Raw genomic sequence first — 25814 nt, 5'->3', positions numbered from 1 at the left:
CATAATGATTCTATGATTCTAAGATGCTATTAGTTTGGTAAAGCTCATGTCAACAGCTTCAGCTAATAAGGGGGTGTCTCTATCCAACAGGGTGTGGACAGCATTTGTAATTTAACCTGCAGTGGTTCAGTTCCCTACGCACGATAGTCTGTGGCAGTGGAGTCTGTAATTTCCTCAGTTTGCTGGTTCAACCAATACAACTTCCAAAATGCAGACTGGGAGAGCTTCTCAGAAATCCTTCAAAAACTGCAGTTATCTCCAGAATTTACTAACTTTTATCTTCTTTTGAGGGAAAGCATCTTTTTTTTCTAAATTCCATAATTTAAAGATTTGACTGTCTAACCTGACACAATGTTTGCTAAAATAGCAGTTACTTTTGTGATGAAATGCAAAATTCAAAACAGTTAGTGTATGCTCCTGAACTCAGGAGCTGTTACTGTGCTATGTCAGAGCAGAACTGCCACGGCTGAGGGGGATTTTGGGGAAGCTTTTATGGGGAAACATTTTCAGGAAACTTAAGACAACCAATTCATGCAATTTATTTAAAAAAAAAAAAAAAGCAAGCAGCTGCTTTATCTCTTGGGCGGAACTGAAGCATTGACTGTTAAAGAACAATTTGCATTTTCTTGACAAAGTTTCTATTTATTTTATTTACTAGCAAAACAGGGCAAAAAATAGATGCAGGAAACTGTAGAAAAATAATAACCTCGTATATTGCCCTGTTATGTTGCTTGCTATGTAAAATGACTGTTGCTACTGGAGGGATGTTGCGAACAAAAAATACTATCTATTTGGATTTACTGTTCTGTGGGGTTCCCCAAAACAGGCAGTTTTACAACAGCATCTGGTTAATTTTCCCTTCACATTGCAGATAAAAGCGCTCATGGATACATAGAAGCTCATCCTTCGGTGAGTGTGAAAGTAACCTTTCTAGTTTCATAGTGTTTAAGAATTGTGGAGCAAGCTGTGAGCTTTGCCTTTTGTGATAGAGTGCCAGCCTTATAGGCTGAAAGAAAATACATTTTAGTGTCTTTGTGGCAGCAGAAAAGGGATCACTGGCTGTTTTCTAATTTTCTGTTTAAGAGCTTTTAAACAAATGAAAGTCTAGTTTTGCAGACAGAAGATTGCTTGCTGTTCTTAGCCGTGGCGGAATATATAATTCGCAACAATATGCTGTACTGTCTAATTAGCCCATTTTAATTTAGTTTTAACAACTTGGAATCCATTTCTATTAAATTTTATGATTTATCCTTAGTATGGCTGGATATGTAGCTGAATATAAATAAGGTTATAATTGATATGTAACTCACTGGAACCATTGAAAGAAAGTTTTAAATAATCATCCACTCTAATTAATACTGGATTGCCATAGCAATCCCAGAGATGTAGTCATGACATCCACATTAATATTGACCAGATTTATTAGTGTTAATGTTAGTGAATTAAATAGCAAATGACTGAATGGGGATTTGGCCTTTATTTTCAAGTGTTAAGCAACTTAATTTTGGGTTTGTGATAACACCACAGAGAGTGTGTATAATGAAATTAAAATCATCTTTGAATATTCACACTTCAGATTTTCAGTAATGCCACTTTCATTATCTTTAACAAAACACACTTTTAAAAGGAAGTTTGGGGTTCACCAGAGGATAGTAGGCCTTTCCAATAGCATTTCCCATGGCTATGAACACACTTGGCAGATGCTGTGGCATTTTGTTCTAGCAGACATAGATGGTGGTGAGACAGTCAAGTTGTCAGCTTTTGAAAGTTACCAACTCGGAGGATACTGGTTGAATGTTATGGTACAGGAAAAACAACTCTCTGACAGGATCGAGTAGTCATTGGAATTACTTTAATTTCATTTCACTCCTTAATGGGAGTCTGGCATTAAATAATATGACATTGTATATGTTGTAGCTGCACCATTTAGTGCTGTGAGACCAAGCATGGAGCCCAGTGGGAAAAATAGTTGTAAGAATTTGACATAACAGAAACGTGATTATTCCCTTCTTTATTTTTCCCTTTATCATCTTCTGTCCCCATGTAAGCAAAGTTCTAATGATGCATGGAAAGCTATACGCTGATCTAATGTATGGCAAAGTAACATTCACCTTTGCTTGACAAAGTCGGCCCTCAAACTGGTGTTTAGAATGTCTAATGTATCATTCTCTACTTCGGCTGGATTAGTAGCCTGTTTCACCATTTACCTTTAAAAGTTCGGTAACAAAACTGAGTCTCACAGCACATACGATACTCTATGTGTGTGTATCTATATGACAGTGTGTTCAAGTACAGGTGACTTAAGGCAGCAATACACAGGTGTGAAGGTCAGGTCTCCCCTGTGGGCTGTCCCTTACTGATACTTATGCTGGACCAAATTGATGCCATTTTAAAGATAAGGCAAATGAGATGTGAATATGTAGAGTAGTGCCTTTGATTTGCTTCAGTTCTCTAAGTGGCCTGTTGTAGCCAGCTTTAAAGCCGTTGTTAAACACTTAAAAAGGCACCTTTTCAGTTATTTGTTTCACCAGCAAATTTGTGACAACATGATATTTGTGACAACAAATTTGTGACAACCCCCTGCCTTTGAGTAGCAGCTGGGAGTGCTGGGGCGGGGGGTTCAACTTGCCTAACTTTAAGTACCTGCTCTGTAGGCTTCAGTTTACATGTAGACCACTGATCAGGCAGACTTCCCTTGCCTACCCCGAATTTGGAGCCTGCCTGAAGGTCGGCTGCACCCTGGCAGTGGCTTTTGTTCTCCGCTGCCTGCAAGGGGAGCCTGGGTGAGCAGTCGGGATGCCTGCCTGCAGCCCTGGGCAGGTGGGCTGGATGCACCTTGCTGCTGAGAGGGCTGCAGGCTCTCGCTGTTACTGCTGCGGTAGGAAACAGGGAAACAGTGGAAAGATCAATGTGTTAACTTATGGTTAGGTAAAGGGGAGGATGGTGCTGAAAAAGGAGCTACTAACTAGGGAAATTCAGCACTGTGGAAACAGGCAATATGATTACCCCAGGGGTAAAATAGTAAAGAAACAAATAGCCTTTCTCTCCAGAACCAAATTCCCAGCAAGACGACAAAGGAGGGTTTGCACTTTGAAGTGTGTTAATTAACCTAGCCAGTAGACACCTGTTAGCTTAATTAACTGTTACCATTTCTGTAGACACAATGCCAAAGCAATTAACCAGCAACTAGATGTGATTTCTAGTGATCCATTCAAGCATAACATTTTGTGAAATTAGTCTTTGACTATGCATGGGAATGATGTAGTTGTTTTTAGCAAAAATGAAAAACACCAAGATGAATTAACAAAACACCACGGTAATTTGTAACCTTTAAATTGTATTGTGCTATGCGTAACTTAGAACTGAAGTCTGTAGGACTACAGGCATGTCTAGATTGGTTTCTGATGTCTAAGCAGACTAAAGTTGTGTGTAATTATCAAACCTCCCAAGTGCCAAAGTGGTGACTGTCACTCATGCTGCTGTCTGTCCCCAGAGCACAAAAACAGCGTCAGAACCCCCGTTAGCTCCCTCTGTTTCTGAAGAAGAGGATGAAGACGATGAAGAAGAAGAAGATGACAATGAACCTCCACCGGTTATCGCACCACGGCCTGAACATACAAAATCAGTAAGTCCCAACTTTGGTTAGCACTGTATTTGGTGTAATTCAGAGCTGCATGTTTCTGAGCAGACTGCACTTGCCGTTCATGGATGAAGACTCTGAAGGCTGGAGTGCTGCCGTGGCATAGTGCTTCACTCCAGCCACTGACAGCAGGAAAATCTGTTTTGAACTTTCACATTTAGTCATGAGTTTCCTGTGATTCTGATAGGGACTGTGAATTTATCTTAGTATCACGTAAGAGGTAGCATTGTGTCTTTTAATGCTACCGGTATAAAAGTGAGCAACTTTGTCCAAAGTATCTGTGTAGGCTCTCTGTCATCAGTAGGGAGAGCGGTCATCAGACACAGTTCACACTATTGCAGGATACATAGGAGAAACTGTCCCCTGGAGGCACCCGTCCCTCTCCACAGACTGTATGAGCAGCTGAATGAACAGCTTAGACTACACCCTGAACTTCTACTTGACTGAAGTTCGGTGAGAAGAATCCTCTGCAGCTATGCGTTGTAGAGAGAAGATAGGTCTCTGAAGGGCTGGAACGCGGTTCCTAATAGCCAGTCCCTAAAGCCTGAAATATTGATGAGAAGGTAGTTCAACAGTTATGATCAGAAAAGGGAAATGCCCCCTGCTTCTATTCAGACACTTACATGCCAACTAAAGAGCCATTTTGTTACCCATGGAAATGGAAGAGCATCAAGGAACAAGGCTCTAGGCCCTGGACAGATCTATTTCTGTATCCTTGCAACACAGTAAATTTATTGTTTCAATCATCTTTCAGAAAATCAATGAAAATTGAAAATTAAACTGGCCATGAACTTGTGTAAAACTAGCCTTTCATTCTTGCCCATTCAGTTTGAGAAGTGGGCAGCAAAATCAAACGTTTTAAGAGCCCTGGATGTGGCAGACAGCATCTTCCTAAGGGTTTGCATTTGAAATACGATCTCAGGGGCATCTCTGCAAGCCACCTTTCTGATACAAAATAATTTCTTGTCACAGATCTACACACGCTCTGTAATTGAACCTGCCGCTGCACCAGCACCAGCTAAGGAAGCCACCACTCCCCAACCTGAAAACTCAAACACAAACACTTTGTACAGAAACACAGACCGGCAGCGAAAAAAATCCAAGATGACAGATGAGGAGATCCTAGAGAAACTGAGTAAGTATTCTCGATTTCTTGTCTGATAAAGCAGTGCACTGTGTGCATGTCTCAGGATTATATGTACCAAATGTTCATCCTCGGTTTAGTGTCACAAAGTCACTTACAACTCGCTACACAAACTGTTACTGTGCCTAGAGTAAGCGAGAGAGCAGTCTGGGTATTCCTTCTGCCTCTGAGGGCAGCTATGACTGGGTTGGATTTGCCTGAGCTTCCTTTTGCGCTAAAGGCAAAAGCAGAGATTGTTTCTCGTTGAGCAGAAGGCTGTGACCTAGTGAATGACCTAGTGAACTCCTGTGTGCTAATGGCCAAACTGAACAGAAGATTTGGGTTCCTAAATTCTATTTAGACTCCTGACTTCTCACCAGTCATTGGAGCCAAAATACTTTGCAGAAATCTATTGGTTTTTTTTTTTTGTTTTGTGTTTTTTTTACCAGTAGACAACTACAGCAGTAAGCAGGTTCCTTCAGCCTCAAGGAGCTCTCCTGCCCCAGATATTCTACTAGTGTCATTTTTATGATTGTTGTTACTATTACTACTTCTACTAATATATCAGAGTTAATTTTTATAAGAATTCTACATTTTTGTCAGAGAGAACTCCTTTGAAAGAACATCAGTTGACACCATGGATAGAGAGGAAGAGGTGTTTTCGACATGCCCCAAAAGAAAAAAAAACCCACTTTTCTAACAATCCTTATTTTATTTCATAGATTTATGCTTATAAAGATGTATCAAAGAGACACATCTATGTGGCGTGATCAGGGAAAACTGCACTGCAGGCATTTCTGAGGAGCCAGCCTGCAGCACATCCACTGTATATTCCTCAGATACGTGGCTCTTTGTCATAGCTAGTTCCCAACCCGTTAATACTATTAGAATCCTAACCATTGGCCCCAAACCCCTGCGCAGATCATACTCTAGGAGAACACGTCAAGCCCTTTGTGATTCTGCAGTACAACCAATTTAATCTGCTTCTTGCACGTAATAGCTACCAGTGCTATGTTCTCGGGTAATAAATTGTTGGGTTCATAACATAGCCCAGTTTATTCTGTGTCTACCGTTAGCTGTTCGGACAAAAAGTGGATTGATCTACAGCTCCTTGTGTTTGATCTCAAAGCCGGTAACGTTCTGTCTTTAATGGGGGCAACTGCTTGTAAAGGGATGCATTCTGGCTGTGGGTTCTTCACAGTGGTTGATGATGCTCATTCGTGTGCTATACCAACCTTTTTGTCATACCTGCCTTGCCTCGGATGGCTGGTGTGACTGCAGAGGCTGAAACCTTCCTTAGCTGTGAGATCTCAGCTGTTTGTGTAGAGTTTTCTGCACCCTTAGCAGGTTGACAGGACTATAAAAAACTAAATCTCAGTGCCATTAGGGCATATCCAAGGGGTAAGTTCAATAGCTTTAGCTGAGGGCTCAATGAAATAAATTCCAGAGCAGATAGTTACCTGCAGGTATATCAGCTTGCAAAGGGAGGAATTATAGCTTCTTCAGCTGAGGCTAAATGTTTGAGGCAGGCTTCCACCATGAGATCTGCAGGTACCCTGCACACACGAATGTAAGTATGCGTATCCTTTATTCAGGCTTCTGTGTATGCCAGATTAGGACTGAACCCTTGAGTTATTGTGGGTCATATCTTTGAAATGTTAGATGCTTTCATGCTTTTTCTTTCTTAAGAATTTGATACCAAGTGAGCAAGTCTGAAGGTCTGCCTTGGGCAAATTGTGATGTGGACAATGAAAATCTTTTTGTGCTTTCATGAAGCTATCTGAAAATGGGGGTGATGCTTTTTTGTTATAGTCCTGGGCTAATTATATTTAAGCATGTGTGGTTTTTTTCTGTTTTGTTTTCTTTTGTTTTAACTCCTATGACTTCTCCACCTTGCCTACTTCCCCCCCAATGGATTTCATGCTACTTTTAGGAAGATGTCCCATGCTGTCTTTTATCTTAAATTGCCTTCGTAATTCTTTTCTGCTTGGGTTTTTTTAGAGCTGCTTTCATTACAAGTTTTACTAGGGAGTATAGCCTGTAATACTGAGATAAGATCAAACAAAATTCTGTCTGTAATGAAATCATGAATATGTTCCACTGTAATTATAAACCAGAAGTGGCCCAATTCTGTTTTCTTACCCTCTTAATTTAGGACTTGATAAAGTGCTTAAAGACATTCAAATAACTGATATGTTTATATTTTGTCCAGAGTAGGGAGTGCTTCTCTGAACTGGAGCCGCTACCAGTCACTTTGTTGATTTTAGTGCTGTCCTATTTGATGTGCATTGGCTTAAGCACAGGAGGCCAGCCACAAACAACTAATTTCTGAAAACAGCTACTCAAGTTTTGAGGAAAAACTCCAGAAATCTGAACTGCAAAATCAGTGGCAAATTTGGAAGATTATTTTTCAAAATATTTGTTCTGCAGTCTTTTTCTTTATTCTTTTCTAACATGAACTTCCATGAACTTCTGATATCTGTTCTGATATCACATAGATCTGATAGATCTACAGTTCCATTGACTAGCTGAAAACAGCACCCTGCCAGACAGTGTTTTTTCTGTTGTCCAGCCCAACACCAGATTACGGCAGTGTTTGGTTTAGTACCGCAGAGTCTCATGGGGATCCCTGGCTGGGGATGGTTAAGCTCAGCAGTGTGAGCGGGAGGGTATGCTTGCTCGTCTCGCATCCCTTCTTCCAGTCAGTTAAAAGGGAGTCCCAGAGTCCTCTGGTCATATTCGTCTTGGATGAAGAGTTATTTTGTAGTGGAGACCCACTATAGGGAAGCAGAGTGAAAGCTTCATCTTACGTTATACTTTTCAGTGAGATGAAACTACGAAAAGTTAACCAGATCCTGAAAGCGTTACGTCCTTGGCTTGGACTCCAGGCAATCCCATTACTCTAACTCTTGCAGGCTGACACAGCAGGGCAGCAGGCAGGTGCTCCCGGTGCCATCGGCAGCGGGCACTGGCTGGCGTTCTGGAGTGCCGGCTGAGGGGAGCGAGTATCACGGGGCAAAGGAAACCTCTTCTCCTGCAGCTCCCATTAGCGATCTTGCCAAGGCCAGCAAAATTGTTTTAGCAGGGAGTGTACCAGATGGCGTTGATGCCCCGTCTTCTTGCGGTGCTGGCAGGCAGGATTCCTGGCTATGCATCCAGTCAGATGCCTATTTGGATGCTAACACCCTCTGCTCCAGAGAAATGGCCTGGACAGGGGAGAGAGGTGTTTGTTACTACTTACAGTGAATGGCACATCACCTAGTTTTGTTTTGGACGCAGAAGTGAACAAAGAAGTATGCCTTTATATATGTGATACAGGAATATTGCCAGATCAGTCAAAAGTATATGCTGTGAAACATTGGAAGTCTTTCCTACTGAACAAATCTTCTTAAAGTATTTCAGTGATGTACATTCCAAGTTAAATCTTTGGAAGTCATTTGCATTGAGCCATCACCTTAGGCTTCATTGTTTGTATTTTATCTAGGAAACTACCAGACCAGAAAGATATGTTTGAGTTGCAGATTTTGGCTCTTTCATTCGACACAAACACAGTATCCTAAGTACTGCTTTCTTTCCTTCCCGTTCAGACTGTCTGCCCCTCCAAGTGGGCAAGAAGCCACCAAGCAGTGCGTGCTTTAATTTCGACTTTCAGTGGCAGATGAGCCCCACAGTGGCTGAGGGACTGGGGGTGTCCCACACCCTGTGCCGGACGGGCCCTGCCTTCCCGCTGCTGCAGCGAAGAGCTGCCGGGAGGCGGCAGCACCCCATCTGGCCTGAATCGCATCACCTCTACTCATGAAATTATCAGCATCTCGTTTGTGCAGCTGTCTGTGTAACACTAGCGCCTGAGGAATATTGCTGTTGTTCTTACCCGTCACGGCTGTGCTTGTTCGTGAAAATCAGCGTGTGCGCAGTGTTGAGAGTGCGAGTCAAATGCTAGTTACTGATCCGAGTCAGGTTGAAGACAAGCAGTGTGGTTCTTTAAATGGCACAAGGTCATCTTCAGAACTTAACCTGGTAATAAATGACGAGGGTCATGGTTCTTAAAGCCCCTTAATTATTGATTATAATATGAGATGCTGTTCTTTAAAAACATAAAGGCATTCTTTTGGCAAACTGCTGAAAGTCTGAGAAGATCCCCTCCTGGAAACACTTTGCAGTATTCTTCCTGTTCTGAAAATGGCACCTGTTCATAAAAATTGATTCCAAAACCCAAGGTGCATTTAATCTTTGGAAGTATTAAGCCTTCTGTTGAATAACACAGTGTATTTATTCCTACGAAAATAAAGACTCTGTTGTTCCAGCTCTCTATAGACAACAAACACTTGCATTGGTACTTGTTCTTTTCTGATACCTGTATCCTGCGGATGTTGCTCCATGTTCTCAGTTCCCTGTCAAGATAAGTCTCCAAAGAAAATCAGTCTTCGTGGAGGCCATCTGTGCTATGGAGCTGCCTGTGGTGGTGGTGGTACCCAGCTGACTGCAAACAGCTCACAACCCCAGACAGTGGGGCTGCATTTCTGATCTGCGGGAAGGTGATATCTCCATTTTTAAGTGAGCATCTTTAATTTTGTTTCTTTCAGGGAGCATTGTGAGCGTGGGAGATCCTAAGAAGAAATATACTCGGTTTGAAAAAATTGGCCAAGGGTAAGTCCAGTCACAGTTACTTATACAAAAACATGGGCCAGGTATTTTGCTGGAGTAACATCAGGCGTGAAGTTGGGCAAGGTCCAGACATGTTCAGACACTGGGTTTAGATTATCCTGTCTCTCAGTACTGATCAGAATTTATAACTCTGGTCAGAAGGCATCATCAAAGACAGCTTGATGCTGGCAGCGTCTTGTCTGCAGCAAGGAGCAGGACCTTGAAGATCTGCTGTCCCTCAAGTGTGTGGCAACTGATTGCTTAGTTTCTTAGGAGAAATCATTTTTGTATGTCTCAAAAGAATACGGCCACGCTAAGGAAAGGAGGAAAAAACTTTATTGCCTAAAAGAGCAACTTACCACCTGATAGTTGTCAGATAAATAACAGTTTTCAATGACATTTCTTTCAAATATTTTGCTTTAAAAATATTCAGTGATCAGGATTATAACCACATAGTTTAGAAACTGAACCCGGGGATTAAATAATAAGCTCTCTTTTCTAGCATAGGTAGTAAAACCCAAAACTTCAGTAATAAACACAATGTCGATGCACAAAGTACTTGATGAGAAAATGCATCATCTGCCTGATGGCAGACCGCTCATGGATCCGGCAGGTTTTAGGCATTTACTGAAAAGAATCGACCAAGCTATTCCCTTTTGAAACCCAACTTTGCTTACTGTAAATAGGATTGATTTGAAATACTTCCTATGTGAGGAGGCAAGAACAAAAGAAATTACATCAAAATTAGGTACCTCACTTGCATTTTAAATATGGACAAACTCCCTGCTCGGCCAAAGTTTCCTTGGCTGTGTTGTACTTCCAGGGGGGCTAGCACCGTTTGTGTAACACCAAGATCACGCTGCTGTCAGTGTATGCTTACTGACATCGGGAGATGTTTTTCTGCCTTAACTGTTTGTGAGGTTTGAACTCAGGATAGCATGTTGCTGACCTAGAACTGATATGTACCGCAGAAAGCCAGACACACTCATGCTCTTTCTCTGGCAGGCTTTATCATAAATATACCGTATTTGATAGGGCACTTGTGGGAAGGTGTTTCTGCTCCATTCGTTGTATAAAAACCCTTGCTCAGATTCCAGCTTGCTTTCTACCTGAATCTTTGGTTCTTACTGTCATTTGTAAAATGTCAGTGGACACTTAGAGCTGTGCCAGTCTCTCAAAAGATAAGTGTCAACTGAAGAAGTGAGTGTCAGAATAAACATGTGTGTGAAGCAGATTATTGCTGTCACCGTGAGAATATGACCATCACCCTCACAATCTTTTATTTTGACAGTCCTAGGAGTGAGCTTGTACAAAGGTGCCTCTATAACTGGTGGAAAGACAAGTGGTTAATATCTGGCCTAAAAGGGTATCTAAATTGATTTCCTCCAGCTTTTAGTACAGCCTGAAGATTGCATGCCCTTCTTACGGAGGAGTGTGCTGCCGTAACCAGCTCATGACTGTAATGCAGGTCAATTTACAGTGATGGGGAAAGATCCTAAGGAAAAAAAAATCATCACAAAGGTAATCAAACAGGATGATCAGGAGGAACCAGACTGCTGTATGGCTGGGGTTAGCGTGTCTGTCTGCAGCAGGGCTGGGCTGAGATGCACTGCCTGGGATGGTGCTGATGTGCTTAGTGGAGGCAGGTGCCAGTTCCTGAGCTGCCCGCCTTTGCAGTGAGTTGGGTACAGTTATGCCAAAGGCGCTGGTAGTCTTCAAAGTGAGTAGTTTTTTTAGTAACTGCTAATGAGAGCACTGCAAGGCAGCAAGAGACGTGGCTGCTCCGAGATCTGCAGGTAGAGGGCAACTTCTTAGTTAAGGAAAAGCAACTTGACCAGCACATAGCACTTCGTGGCTTCATACAGCTGGGAAGTTAAACAGTGTGATGGTTTTACAGGCACTTTGCAGTGAGCAGTAGTCAGCAGGCCTGTGCTGAAGAACAGGTCAGCTTCAGTGCTGAGTCTCTGGTTTGTCATCTGTCTTCAGTTGAGGACTGAAAATGCTGATGCCACCAGAGGAAACTTGGTTAACTAGTGCTTGATAAAGAGGCTGTGTTTGCTCAAGCAGTGTTAGCTCTTGCTAGAAAGACAAATCAATATGGAGCCATGCGCAGCCTGGGTTCAGGTTGGTTTTTTTAATTTGTACTGCACTGCATCACAGTGACACAGATCTAATTGTGCACCCTGGTACTTGCCTAACTGCATGAAACCCAAGATATTACAGAAGTGTTTAAAAGTTAGATACAGATCAGAAATTATAGTTGCTTAGAAGTAAAAATTCATAATGCAGAATCGCAGAGCCCTTGCAATTAATTCACAGCTTTACTTAAATTACTCACCTTTATCTAAACTCCTCACAGATGGCCTGGAGCATACCGAAAGCATCCTAATTTAAATAGCTGCTTTTAAATAAAACCTGACAGTACTTTTCTCAGGAGATACAGCACAGTGTTAGCAAGTCTGAATAAATGGTGTTGGCTTTTTATGAAAACAAATTGGATTAATCTCGACAATTAGTCATAGGAAAATGCATTTGCATTTATATTACAAGAATACATAGCATGCCCAATGAGAACATTGTTCTTAATACAGACATACAGTCTCTGGTGCCTGTTGAATTAAAATGCTTCAGAAATACTTCAGCCTGCAGGTAAACAAACAAGCTGGGGGATCACTTAAAAATGAGCAAGCTGATTTGGGCATTTTCAGTCAGTGGGACTCTGGCTGGATGCATGTTCCTGCTTCTCAGAATTCCCGCCCTGGCTCTCCCTTGCCTCACTGCCCATACAGACACGAGCTTCTTAAATGATGGCAGTGTAAACCTGCAGTTTAGCTCAGAAGGAAACCCCATTACAGTTTACAAGCCCGTGGTTGCTTTTAAAGCCAAAGGGATTTCCTCTGATCGTGGCCTTTCCGGCCCTTCACATCATTACGGGGGAAGAACCTCTTTTAACGAGAGGCAGATGGCAAACAGAACCCCCCACTGTCTAGTCTGCAGGTAGGCACGCCATTTATTTATGGTGGCTCTACAACACAACCCATGTCTGCCACAGAAGCAAAACATAGGCACCGTGAAGAGCCCTTCACGTGCCTGTGCACCTAACAGAAGCAGCTGCTGATGCCTCTCGACACACAAAGATGCTGTCTAAGGATCTCTGGTTTTGAGTAGTTCTCTATTTGTGTAGGAAACAATATATGCCTTAACTTGCTGTAGTTGTGACCTCACAGGATGGCTGGAGAATCGTTTCCTTGCGTGCTGGAGAAAGCTGTGTCTAGATCCTTTCCTCAAATGGCTGTCACACATGTTCAGGGTTCTCAGAATGACTGCATGGTGTTGCCTGAGTTTTGCAGATGGATTCAAATAAGAGGTCTGAAAAGGCACAACTACTCTGTAAGTTACATTCCCTGGAAGAAAAACACACGCAAAAAACCCAAACCAAAACAACAAAGCAAAACGGGAGAAAATGGAAAAGTAATTAAATATACTATTTTCCAGGTTTTGTAGACACCCCCCCTTAAATTTTGAACTAAAATAATTTAGTATGTACATTTGAGATTTGCACCAGCCCTTTTTCTTCATGTTGGACACAAGTTTTATGTTGGATACCCTGCATGGCAGAGGGCAGGTGGACTGCTGTGCTGTGCGCTGCTGGCTGAAGGAGCGGATGAACAAAGGGGGTTTTTATAAACACTACAGGCAGCAGAGATCTCCTGTCTGGGCTTGCTTTCACTTATAGGGACTAAACTGCTGCTTATTTCTTCACTGCTGTTTTGTTTCTAGGGCATCAGGAACTGTTTATACAGCAATTGACATCGCCACAGGACAAGAGGTAAGTGTCAGCAGGAGATTTTGCAGGTATTCAGTGCTTTCCCCTCTGGTGCAAACTGTGGATGGGGCTTTCAGGTCACCAGGAGATCTTTACTGCAAAGGCCATTCCTCTGAGGTATGGACTAGGGTCAGCCTGCAAAATACATCTTCTGCTAAGGCTGTTCCTCCTAAGCATGGACTACCATCAGCTGGCAAAATACATCATCTGCTGTCTTCAGCTTTTCAGTGAAAGCTCTTTAAGGGCAATGTGGTTCTGTGCCTCAGTAACTGAATGCTTACTGTGACCATCTACTTTCCAGCAACCATTAGTGAGGTGTTTAACGCCTGTGAATTCCTGGGGAGAGGTCCTGGTCCCCCTGGAATTGGTAAGAGCCTTGGTGCTCTCTGCTTGGGCTGATGCTTCACCCATAGCTTTTGAGGCCAATTGCAAGAGAATTTTTTTACTTATTCTGTCTTCAGAACAGGTCAGTGCCCTCCACAGTGGTGTTGGTGGCAGCCTGGTACCATATTATATCATCCCTGAATGGGTACTTTAATGGAGAGAAATCTGTAAAGAAATCCCACCAAGCTTTTGGGCCTGAAAAAAACTATAATTTTTATTGCCAGTGGAGATGTATTAGTTTAGCAATTGTTGTATCTCTGTTCCCCAGTGTGCATGAAGTTGTGCTATTACAGGGAATGTTGGTCTATATATACAGCTTCACTCTGTACGTTTGCAGCATAAAATCTGCCTGTAGACCTGGCCATAAATTGGTTAGCAATACAAATTGTAAAATCTAAAGACCTGTTATAATGAGAGGCCTTGGGAGAGCCCTTGGGGTGGTCACAGATTCCCCTGTTGCTGTGAGGAATAAATAGCTTCATTATATCATTTAATTTTGGACAGACTTTGTCCTTAGTAACTACTAGGAAGAATGCAAGGAGGGAAGCGGTATCTTTCAGAAAAGGACACACTAGGTCTGTCTTTAGTAACTAAATATATTAATGCATCAACTAGCTGCCGTCATTCAGTCCCAATTTATCTTAATCGCAGGTCCAGACAGTAATACTACTTAGCATTTTTTCCATCAGGTGTTTCATCTTCATAGTATAATGCAAGACCTAATTAAGGAGAGATCATGTTTAGGACGTAATTTTGTGTTTTAGTCATACTGAAGCTGGTTGACGCACACACTGGCAAATGAGAAGACGTATATCAAGACCAAAGATCTCTCCTAAACAATATCAGTCATGTTTAGGTCGGGTGTCAGTAACAGCCCATTACAGCCCGTGAACTGGTCACAGGGAAACAGGGGCCAGGGGGGTGAGAAACAAATCTTGAAGGAAAGCAGTGTTAACTCTGACAATCCCTGTACTGGCTGATTTAAAGCAGCATCTTAACATGCATTTCCTTTTCCAAGCCAGGTTTTTTGAATATATATAAACCCTGCCTGAAAATCTGGCTGGAAAACCAGGAATGAGAGCAGAAGAGTGGTCTCTTTTGTGCCATGTCAAGAGCAGGACTAGACAGAGGGGGAGGCTGGCCAAATCGCGTATGGAGGGAACAAGAGGCAGACTTTAAATAACCACAGGGCCACATCTCCCCACAAGGTGCATGTCGGGTAGGAGGGCTCTTCTGGGACCGCTGGGGAGAGATGTTTTCGTAGGAGTCCTTAGCCGGAGCTGAACTGGATGGCAGGGAGGGACGCAGGGCTGAGCGCAGAGGGACGGGGCTGGCAGAAGCAGGCTCAGCAAGGGGGCCAGGACGAAAAGCCCAAGGGGAGACCGTGGCTGCCTGGGGGAAGGTGGGACTGGGCGGAGGAGCCAGGATGAGGCAGAGGCAGGATGGCTACAGTGATTCAAAGCAAAAGTGATGATATTAGTAATAAACAGACGAAGTGGTGTCTTAGAGAATCCTGTTGCTCTTTGGGGCTACGGCTTAAGATTTCTGATTTGTCATTTCTGGCTGTCAGCAAATACATCTGAATCTTACTGGCAGTTTCTCATCCATCTGCAGTGCTGCACTTTATAACTGCTCTCATATAGAGGTCTACAAGGGATCTAAAAGCCCTAAGCCCTGCTTATAACCCTGGGTGTATCCATAAAATACCGTAGAATGGATTCTTTTTTTTTTTACACTCAGAAAACAATTGCAAATACTGTTGTTTAGAGTTGCAAAGTCAAAATTCAAGAAGTTAGGAAGTGCTGGGATTGTACTTTTTTTGTGTAAGCTTAATGATCTTTTTAGTATGGCCTTTTATATGTAATGTACATATGTGTTTTCTTTGTTATGCAGTCAAGTCAAGAATAACAGCAGTTGCTGAAATAATGATCAAAAAATCATATAATTGCTAAAGTATTACCAGCTGTTTTTATATATTTTCACAGTAACAAAATCACTTCCTGCTTGCAAAACATGCATTAATAATAATAATAATAATAATAGCGGTGATAAGCTAAGGCCATTTGAGAAGAATGTAGGTCCAGAGAGTGTTGTTAGAGATTTGCGGTTCATAGTTTAAAGACCATTTTTACAGATTTTACAAGGCAAAATGTATATGCCCATGTGTCCTGTAACTAGCACCCAAACTAGCAGAGAAATAAGGTGTTGTAATGTAAGGTACTAAGCTCTTGTGTCTAATAACAAGGCAGTTTGGCACAGCTCTGCTACATCATTCCAGAAATACTCACTCCATGTTCATTCTGATCTCGTGCCACAGACTACTCAAGTTAATGGTTTTCAATGTAATTTTAGGTCGCCATAAAGCAAATGAATCTCCAACAACAGCCGAAAAAGGAACTAATTATTAATGAAATCCTAGTCATGAGGGAAAATAAGAACCCCAATATTGTTAACTACTTAGACAGGTAAGTAGTTCTGGTATTACCACGTGAATGTTCATTTACATACTGCAAGCCAAAGATTAAAAAAAATCCTTTGGTCGCTGGCAGAAAATTTAGCTCTTTATTATTTATCTACTCACATACAACATGTGGGAAGAGATTGCATTTTGTCTGCATTAATCTTCTCTGGCATATATAGTTGGAAGACTGTTTTCAAAAACCCGGAGCAGCCGTATCTTGCTAAAACAACAGCCTGGAAGTTCACTACCTCCATGTTGTTTCCTTTGGGGTTTGGTGTTTTGTTTTTTTTAAAGTTGATCATATTTTCTGTGTCTTCTGATAAATGCTGATAAATCATCATAGAAATTATTTCCCTTGGACTGTTCCCACTATTTTCCATTGCTGTGGATGCCAGGAAGACTGGATTCTTGTTTCCAGAAACACGTAATTTGTCAGTTTTAAAATTGTTTTTCCTGTTTCTGAACGTATTTTATGTAAGGTTTTCCAAACTGTTGACCAATTTCTGTCCTCAGTGGTACACACCCTCCTACCGTGGACAACTATGAAAGTTGTGCTGCCTTGTTCCTGGAGTTAATCATGGAATTTATGTGTTAAGATGATGAACCAGATGATGTGATATGTCCTGGTTCAAGATTTATCTTTGCCGTTACTAAACTGCATTTTTCACTTGCTTGCCATCTACGATGTCTAATTTTTCACTTATGTGCCTTTCTCACTTAGACCGCACAGATTCTAACTACTGTATAGCCAAGAAGGAATGTCTGTTCGTTGTATTCAGTCTTCATTTACATATGACCTGGAAACAAAGATCAACTGTAAGGTAATTTAGCTGTGTGCATGCATCTCAATGCCATTGTTTCTTCTTTCAGCTACCTAGTCGGTGATGAACTCTGGGTGGTTATGGAATACTTGGCTGGAGGCTCTTTAACGGATGTTGTTACAGAGACATGTATGGATGAAGGACAGATAGCAGCTGTCTGTAGGGAGGTAAGGGATCCCGTGTGCTTCTGATTACTTGGACAGGATGGTACTTCTAAGCAGGTGGCAAGAACATGAGTGATTTCATGTTACGTGAGTGATTTCATGTTCACAGCTTTGTTTCTGTGTTGCTTTTATAATATGGAGAAGAAAAAGCACCTTCAGGGAACTGCTTGCCACTATCACTGCATTTATATACTCTGTTATTATACTCTTATATACTGTTATTGTACTATCGCTTTTTTTTTGCTTTTTTTTTTGTTTTATTCTTCTCAACTTTGCCTCTTTAAACATTTGCCTGGAGCATGTCTGTACTGCATTCCTTGCCTGTAAAAGCAAACATGCTGGTGGCAGAATTATTTTAAAATAACAGCAAAGAAAAAGAGAGACTCATTTAGCACAGTGCTCAGCTTAAAAGGATGCATTCCACCCAAAATGGTGTTTGCTTCTGAAAAATTACTAACATGCTATTTCCAAATCTGCTGTAGAGCCTAACAATAAAGTCTTTATCATGCAACCTCCCACCCGAAAGTGATCCACTTTGTACCGAAGGAAGGGACTTTTTCTTTTTTTGGCAAACAATAGTTTGTCATATGGATGGAGATAGCACGTTCATTGCAGCAGCAGTCATTCTGTCTGTGCTTTCAGGGGGTAGTCTGTAACAACAATTGACATTTCTCTTTCAAAAGCTAATATGCCTTCATTTAGAAGGTTATTACTCTAATAATGTTGAAGCAGCAAGCTATTCCTCCTGACAGCACAATATTCTGCCATTACTCACAATTCATCTAGAAATTAAATCTTTTAGAGCCATTTCCTTTCTTGTGTGATGAAATCAGGTCATTAATTTTTACCCTCATGTTTCTTTTTTATCTGTCAGTGCCTGCAAGCACTGGATTTCCTTCATTCAAACCAAGTGATTCACAGAGACATCAAAAGCGACAATATTCTTCTCGGAATGGACGGATCTGTCAAATTGAGTAGGTATTCTTGGTCAGGCACAGCGTTCCCAGGATATGGTGTGGGGCTGCTTTTGACTGACTGCCAGTTACCCAAAAGCGATGCCTGTGGCAGTGCACTGACCACTGCTGCAAGCAAAGAGCACAATTCCAACATGCAGAGAGGTATAGAAAGGAAAAAGGTGTAAAGAGTGGTTTGGTTTTGTGTATGTCCCTTCTAGAGGGAGGGAGTTGCAGTCTAAAGTTTCAAGTGAATAAAAGCCACTGCAATAAACTTGAGGGATTTTTTTAAGTGGCCGATTCAAATATTTCCTTGGCCATAGCACTGAGTAAACAGAGCATGGCTGCCTTTCCAGACAGATTCAACAATGCATTCTCAGGCATATAGCGGGGATTTCTTTTGCTTGGTTTCATAATTCAAGCTGGCTCTAACAATACTTTTTTTTTTTTTTTCCTCCTCAGCTGATTTTGGCTTCTGTGCTCAGATCACCCCTGAGCAGAGTAAACGGAGCACAATGGTTGGGACTCCTTACTGGATGGCACCAGAAGTGGTGACGAGAAAAGCATACGGCCCCAAAGTGGACATCTGGTCACTTGGGATCATGGCAATAGAAATGGTGGAAGGAGAACCTCCTTACCTTAATGAAAATCCTCTCAGGGTAAGGTGCAAATAAAATCAGATACCACTGTCTTTCTAATCTGTCCCATGAGACAAAATCCCAGTCACATCAGCTTAAACTAGTTCTACCAAGGCCCGCTTCTAAAAATGCCACTGGAGCATATCAGCATATACTGTAACTTTGGTTACATTGATGGGAGAACCTCAAAAGAGAAGTGACATGTAGCCAGTTCAGAAATGTGCCATTTTCGATGCTTGAAATTTCTCATGCGGTTTTGGAACTCTCTTTGAGCTGTATCTCTGAATGACAAGAATTTTTCAGCTGCACATTTCTCCAATTGGGGAATTTTTATGAAAAGCATTTCAACTGTATCTGCAGGCAGAGAAGTCTTTCCAAACTCAGATGAGTGCCGATTGCTTATCTGAACCTTTCAGGAAGTGTCACTCGTTATAGTAGTGCCATAATTCTTTATTAACAAATACATTTCTAGAAGTATGTGTTAGCACAGTTACTTGTAGTAAACTAATGTATTTTTAATATTTTGAAGTTTTCAGTTTTATCCTAATTCCTTAAAATGAAATGACCACTTCGTATACCAAATGAGCTTGTAATAATGGAGGAATGTATACCAAGATAAAACCTCATGACTGATAGCTGAAACAAAGTTAAATGCTGCACAGTTAATTCCCGATAGGATGCAGGAGTTTATATGGAAATTAATTTTGACCTGTGTGTATAGATATGTAATTTTTGTTAAGGCTAGAATTAAAATAGAGCATGACCTTTAGCTTTTCTCATAGCAGTAAGGCTGTGCTCTCTCTGGTCTATGGCACCCAGACTGGGTACTGCAGACTGAAAGAAGAAAGAACAGAATGGTCAGGGAATACCCTCAGCTGTGCTACTTAAGAAAGGAATACAACAATTTTACAAAGTTCAATCTTCTACACTTTGTGAAAAAAGGTTCCTGAGTCTTCTTGGAAGACTTCTTTTGGTTCAGTAGGTGCCCTGGGGTTTCTGGTGCCAGTGCGCACACATGGAGCGGTGTGTGCTCTGCCACCTTGTGAGGGCGGATAAGAAAGAAACAGGTTTGGATTCAGACTGATGCTGAATAAGCAGAGTGCAGCATAGCTGGCAGGGTGGCAGTAGGCCTGTGTCACTGCAGCCCAGTTTTACCAGCAGAGACTTTTGTACATCACCAGTTCTGCTTCAGTTTCCTGCAAAGAGAGGAGGACCCTATATTCCACTTGCTTCTATGGAAGACTCTTGTAAAAAATGCATTTGCCTTGTATAAGGCAGCAAAACCAGATGAAGATAATTAGCATGACTGGTCTGCATGCTGAAAATTCCCTGCTTCCTTAACCTCAGATGTTGATTAGGGCTCCTCAAGAAGCCTCAGGTCAACTGTTAGAAAGACAACTGGATTTCTTCTCCCTGACCAAATTCACATTCAGCTATTCCTGCCCTTACCCAGGTTATTTGAGATGCTCTTTTTCTCCATACATGCCTCATTTCCTGCTGGAGTTAAGATCAACTCCAACACTTGAGCTTCAAGGCATCTTCAGGTGTCTGAGTAAAATTGCAGTAGATTAAAATCAGGCATCTGAAGTTGGTACCATCTGTATTAGCTTCCTGGAGTCTTTTGCAGAGGTTGTTGCCCCTGAGCTAGGAACGGTGAACAGCTTGTGATGGACCGCCTGATGTTCCCCAGTTACCAGCTAGTTTTATTAAGGTAAATCAACCCCAAGAGGGACAGGATCCATCTGCGGTTGTATGTGGAATCAGAGACTTCAGTGAGAGGTCTCAGCTGCATCCAAACAGGAGAGCTTGTAGGTAAGACCTGTTTTTACAGCTAAGCTTTTTTTATCTGATGGCACACAGTAGTTGTTGCTTTTAGTAGTCACATTTAGGCCACATTCAGGGAATTCTGCAAAGCCTGGAAACAAAAGGATGCTCTTTCATTTTTGTGAATGATTGTTAATAACGGAAGGCACACAGGAGCTTCGGTTACTGACACTAATTTAAATACATAAATGAATTATAAGGGCATTAAAGGATCATTAATCACAGAGTTAACACCAGTCTTAATGTAGATGCATTTGTTGTTTTCCACGTGTAGAGCAAATGCATCCCATGTTGCTCAGGTTCTTTCCAGCCTATGCAGAACTCAGAGGAATGAACCATTTTCCAGCCATGAGTGTCCTGGATATTTCTGTGATGGTATTTATTTTCTCTCACTGTGATTTCCTTCCATCAGACATATGCCTAGGGCCTGAGGGACAAACATTGGTCCGATAAATATCCTTTGAGATGCAGGTTGGACCTCCCCCGTTTCAACTTTAAAAAAGCCAACAACAAACCAAACTAAGCATTTCTGTTTGCTTTTTCATTTGTTAACCACAGCGCATCAATTTTCCTCAAAACTGTAGCATATTTTCCAAATGCTGTGGATCTTTTACAGTTTCAGGCTTCTAAATCATCTGTATATTGTTCTGTCCTGTATCTGGGTGGCGTGGATAACTTCAGGATATCATTTTCACAGACTGCAGCTATAATTGTATGCCGAATCCTTTCTTGTTTCTTGGTATGTTAAACAAATTAATGAGCTTATTGCCCCTTTGCAGCTACTGCAAACACTCATTTCCTTTATACGGTGCTTGTTTTTCTTTGCTGACTGTATCATAGGAAACCAAAAGATACATGATAAGAGTGTACTGCAGCTTCCCATAGACCCTCTTCTGTTGTCGTAGAGAGATTTAAGAGGTTCAGTACCTAGCTAAAGATGGCTCTTCCTCATGATCCATGTTCTGTGAAGAAACGAGCAACTAGAAGAGCTCCATTTGTCCTGGCACTCCTGTTTCACAGTGAGGTGAATGTACCTGGCATGAAATTTCCAAGGTTGACATTGGTGCTGTATGCCTTTACCCCAGGAGAAGGAACGTCCCTTGGGTAGCACAATTTAAACATAGTGAGGACAGGCACTCCAGCTCACCACTGTGTCCAGTGGCTCAGGTCAGCTGCAGATGGACAGGATAAACTTGATTTTGTGACATTTATGTTGTGGGAAAAGTAAAGAAACTTCCTTTTATTGTTTTTACTCAAGATGGTTCATTTGCCTTTTTAGGCTTGGAAATTTTCCTCTGTATTTAAGAGGACAATAACAAAGTCAACTTGGTCACGGTCTATTTAAATGCCAGTAGCGCAGAGCTGTTATTATCATGGCAGACATTTTAATGGAAGACTCCTAGGCCTATTTTTATTATTATTACTGTGTATTGTAGACATAGTCTGCAAGTTTAAGTTTGAATAGTTCAAAACATTTGTCTCATGTTTCTAAATAACATCTTGGAAAAGCAGGATGAACTCATCTCTCTAGCTTCTCTGCATGTTAGACCTTGGTCACAAGTGAACCACATTGGATAATGCTCACCCTATGTTTTGCAAAATTACATTATAATTCCTTGGCCTGAGGAAGACGAGGGAGACTTGCTAAGCTGCATGAACACTGTCAGCTGCATGGAAGTGAGCATCCTTGGCTTTACTTAAGAAACTTAAGCTTAGCTTAGGCTAGATGCTATTGAGGAGGAGAAAGACTGGAATATTCAAGTGTGTGGATAGGCCTTTGTGCAGAGAATGACTGCACATTCAGATGAGCAGCTGGATGTTTATGCACGGCATGGAAAAGAGTTCACAGAGGACTCAACCCTTAACACAGACAAATACTCCCAGTTGTCAGGTAACACTTTGCTTTGGGTTTTGAGTTGTTCCAGCTCTTCTGTTTGTGAAGATGACCCTGAAAACATGAAACAAGTGTAACAGATCTAACATTATCTTTCCTTAAAAAAAACACCCAAAAACCAAAAAAACCCCACTTTTCTAAAATGGTGGTTTTGAGAGGTGACCTACCCACCAATTCTTCTCACTGGAAAGCTTGTCTGAAACATGACGTTTAAAGGCAACATAGTCTGTTCTGCTTCTTGTCCATTTTTGCTGAAATACTTAGTGAACATATTTCTTTCATAGTCCAAACCACTTTCTCCATGTTACCAAGCCTGAGCGTCCAATAACCCAAGTGCCAAAACTTCCTGTTTCTTCCCTGGCAATTTCTGGGATGGGGACATCATTAATATATTTATTTGAGTATCAAAATTAGCACGATGGGGACATCATTAATATATTTATTTGAGTATCAAAATTAGCACAGCGTTACCATAGGGATGGATTTACTCATTTTTCTGATTAGACCATTAAAATTTTTTCTTTTACCACATAGATGAAGCTGATCTGGAATTTGGAGACTACTGAAAGACATAGTTGTAGGTAGCTCCTGTCTGCCCAGTTATACATTTTCTTCATAATACATTCGTGCATGCAACTTACATGTCTGTGTTGAAAATGAGGTTCCAAATGTTTCTGTTTCTTTATCCAAGGAATAAGCTGTTGGATTTACTTTTTTTCATCTGGTTACCATTTTTATCAAGAAGACGGCAAAAATCTTGACTACCTTTGTTTTATGGAAGCTTTACTTTAAGGACCAGTGAGCACTGCAGACATGCATTTTATGTAATAACCCTTTGAAATAATATAGTTAGACCAAATTCACTCTTTAAAATAGCCTGTAAAGCTAGTGTCAATACTTGGAGATGCAAAATGTGCTTTTGCTGATGTAGTTCGTACTAACTAGGTCAGCCAATGAAATCAGCTGTCAAGGCAAGATCATTTTGATGTTGGAATAGCTGTGGCTGCATCAGGGATTTTTTTGTTGGCATAGAAAAATTGTCTCTAGCCCTCTGCCAAGGAAGAAACTGCCACTGAAGACTGGACTTTAAAAAATGGGGTCTATATGAGCAGTTATGGATATGAAAAACAGGTGGAGTCTCGTGTTTCCTTTTTCTCTAGGCGCTGTATCTGATAGCTACGAACGGGACACCAGAGCTGCAGAACCCCGAGCGACTGTCTGCCGTGTTTCGCGACTTTCTGAACTGCTGCCTGGAGATGGACGTGGACAGGCGAGGGTCTGCCAAGGAACTTCTCCAGGTAAAACGCAAAGCAGCTGCAAGTGAAACAGCTGTACTATGTAATGGTTTTCTCGTCAGCTAAACTTCAAGGCATCAGATGGAGCCTCATTCTATTAGTCTCCAATCTTGGTGCTGTTCAAATGAAAAATAAGTCGAATCATAGAATGGGTTGGGTTGGGAGGGACCGTTAAAGGTCATCTTGTCCAATCCCCCTGCAATGAGCAGGGACATCTTCAACTCGATCAGGTTGCTCAGAGCCCCGTCCAACCTGGCCTTGAATGTTTCCAGCGATGGGGCATCTACCACATCTCTGGGCAACCTGTTCTGGTGTTTCACCACCCTCATTGTAAAAAATTTCTTCCTTAGATCTAGTCTCAGTCTACCTTCTTTTAGTTTAAAACCATTACCCCTTGTCCTATCGCAACAGGCATTACTAAAACGTTTGTCCCCATCTTTCTTATAAGCCCCCTTTAAGTATCAAAAGGCTGCAGTAAGGTCTCCCTGGAGCCTTCTCTTCTCCAGGCTGAACAACTCCAGCTCTCTGCCTTTTCTCATAGGAGAGGTGTTCCATCCCTCTGATCGTTTTTGTGGCCCTATTTTGTATTTTGGTAGTATACTCAGTTGTACATGGTGGCAAAATAACTGAGGTGGAATGATACCAGGCACAGAGGCCTGAAATAGTGTTGGCGATGACTGTATACAGAGATTTGACCAAGGAGGAACCCAGTGAAATCAGTCAAGCCAAGCGGTCAGAGATTTGGCTGTGAGAAGGAAGGGGCTGTGGGGTGCTCACTGTGAGCCCCGGCTTGTCCATCCTGCCCCACTCTTAGAGGTTTCTGCTGCTGAGCCCCACTTTTAGAGGTTTCTGCCACCAAAACAGGGACAGCTGAGTGGGACTTGTCACAGCTCCATTTGCTGCCTGCACAGGTGAGTAGATGAGAACTGCTACAGGTTTACTGCCAGGTTTTGTGGCAGATAGGGAGTTGCAGCACGTGCCGCTTGGCTGTCCCTGCTGCGAAGGTGCCAGCCTGCACAGGAGGGGCAGGGGATGGGATGGTAGATGCTGCTCTATCAGCACTCTGTCACTCATCTCCCTGCTCTTGTCTTGGTGCTGAAACCCTGTACCTCAGTGGCCTTCAGAAGAGCACATGGACCTAAATACTACTGGGATAAATGTTTCCTAGAGGTATGGGAGTTTCCTGAGGAATGATTTGTACCCCTCATCTTTTTTGACAACTAAAATAGCCCATGTCTTTAGAAAACGGGAACCTAAGTATTTCAAGTTTCCTGAAAGGAACAAGGCCCTGGGACAGCAAGCAGCATTCCCAGAGTGCTGGCAGGGCAAAAATCCCAGAAAACTAAAGACACCTTGATAAATGGATTAATAGGATTATGGGCCATGTTTGTCTGTGATAGCAAGGTACTGGACATGAAGACACAGGTGCAGATGGTCCCCTCAGTCCTGTTTCTGTGTATTCCTAGTAACCAGAGGAATACTGCTTGAGCCTGTGAGTAACTGAGTTTAGAAAGTAATGGTTCATTTCTTTTTTTTTTTTTTTTTTTTTTCTCCTTTGGGCAGCATCCGTTTTTAAAATTAGCCAAGCCTCTCTCCAGCCTGACTCCTCTGATCATTGCGGCAAAGGAAGCGATTAAGAACAGCAGCCGCTAGTGCTTCAGGCCGGCTTTCTCCCCTGCCAGCTCAGAGCAGGACTGAGAATAAAAACTTTATAAAACCTCAACTCTTGTGCTGCAGGACAGATGGATGGATGAACAAACCAACGGTCACAGTCATGGTGGTAGGAGGGAGAACAACCCAGTCCCTCAAGGAGTAGAAAATTATCATTTGTCTTCTTCCTGCTTTCTGGCTCCCTAATTTATTTTTAAGATGAAACAGGGCTTAAGACAGAGAGGTAATGACTGAAAATGCTTTGCTGCCTCAACCATTTCCAAGGTAAAGCAAATTCAGTTGGAAGATTCCCTTCCTTCTCACCCTGTGAATAAGCTGTACATTCACTTTTAAATTGTCAGTTGTTTCTTAAAGACAGAAAGTCCCTTTTATGTTTTTTTTGGTATGGTTTGGAATTGGAGAAGGGTCTCCTTCATTCATAAGCTCCAGACTGCACTGCCTTTTGAATACAACCCACTCACTGGTATTTGCCCAGT

General features: G+C 41.9%; 1 protein-coding gene across 1 annotated transcript; it reads left to right on the top strand.

The window, feature by feature from the left end:
• Positions 1 to 871: 871 nt before the first annotated feature.
• Positions 872 to 25490, top strand: PAK3 (p21 protein (Cdc42/Rac)-activated kinase 3; the record flags this gene model as incomplete). Its single annotated transcript, XM_009702523.1, has 11 exons — positions 872 to 909; positions 3494 to 3625; positions 4613 to 4775; positions 9347 to 9410; positions 13188 to 13236; positions 15970 to 16082; positions 16949 to 17066; positions 17938 to 18037; positions 18479 to 18675; positions 23533 to 23670; positions 25231 to 25490. Coding segments are annotated over 11 exons (1202 nt in total), but the record flags the coding sequence as incomplete, so codon positions are not given.
• Between the last annotated feature and the right edge of the window lie 324 nt (positions 25491 to 25814).

This window comes from Cariama cristata, unplaced genomic scaffold (assembly GCF_000690535.1).
Source record: "Cariama cristata isolate BGI_N322 unplaced genomic scaffold, ASM69053v1 scaffold18786, whole genome shotgun sequence".
Taxonomy (NCBI): Eukaryota; Metazoa; Chordata; class Aves; order Cariamiformes; family Cariamidae; genus Cariama; species Cariama cristata.
The sequence above is the reverse complement of the archived record's forward strand: the minus strand, read 5'-3'. Positions and strand labels throughout refer to the sequence as shown.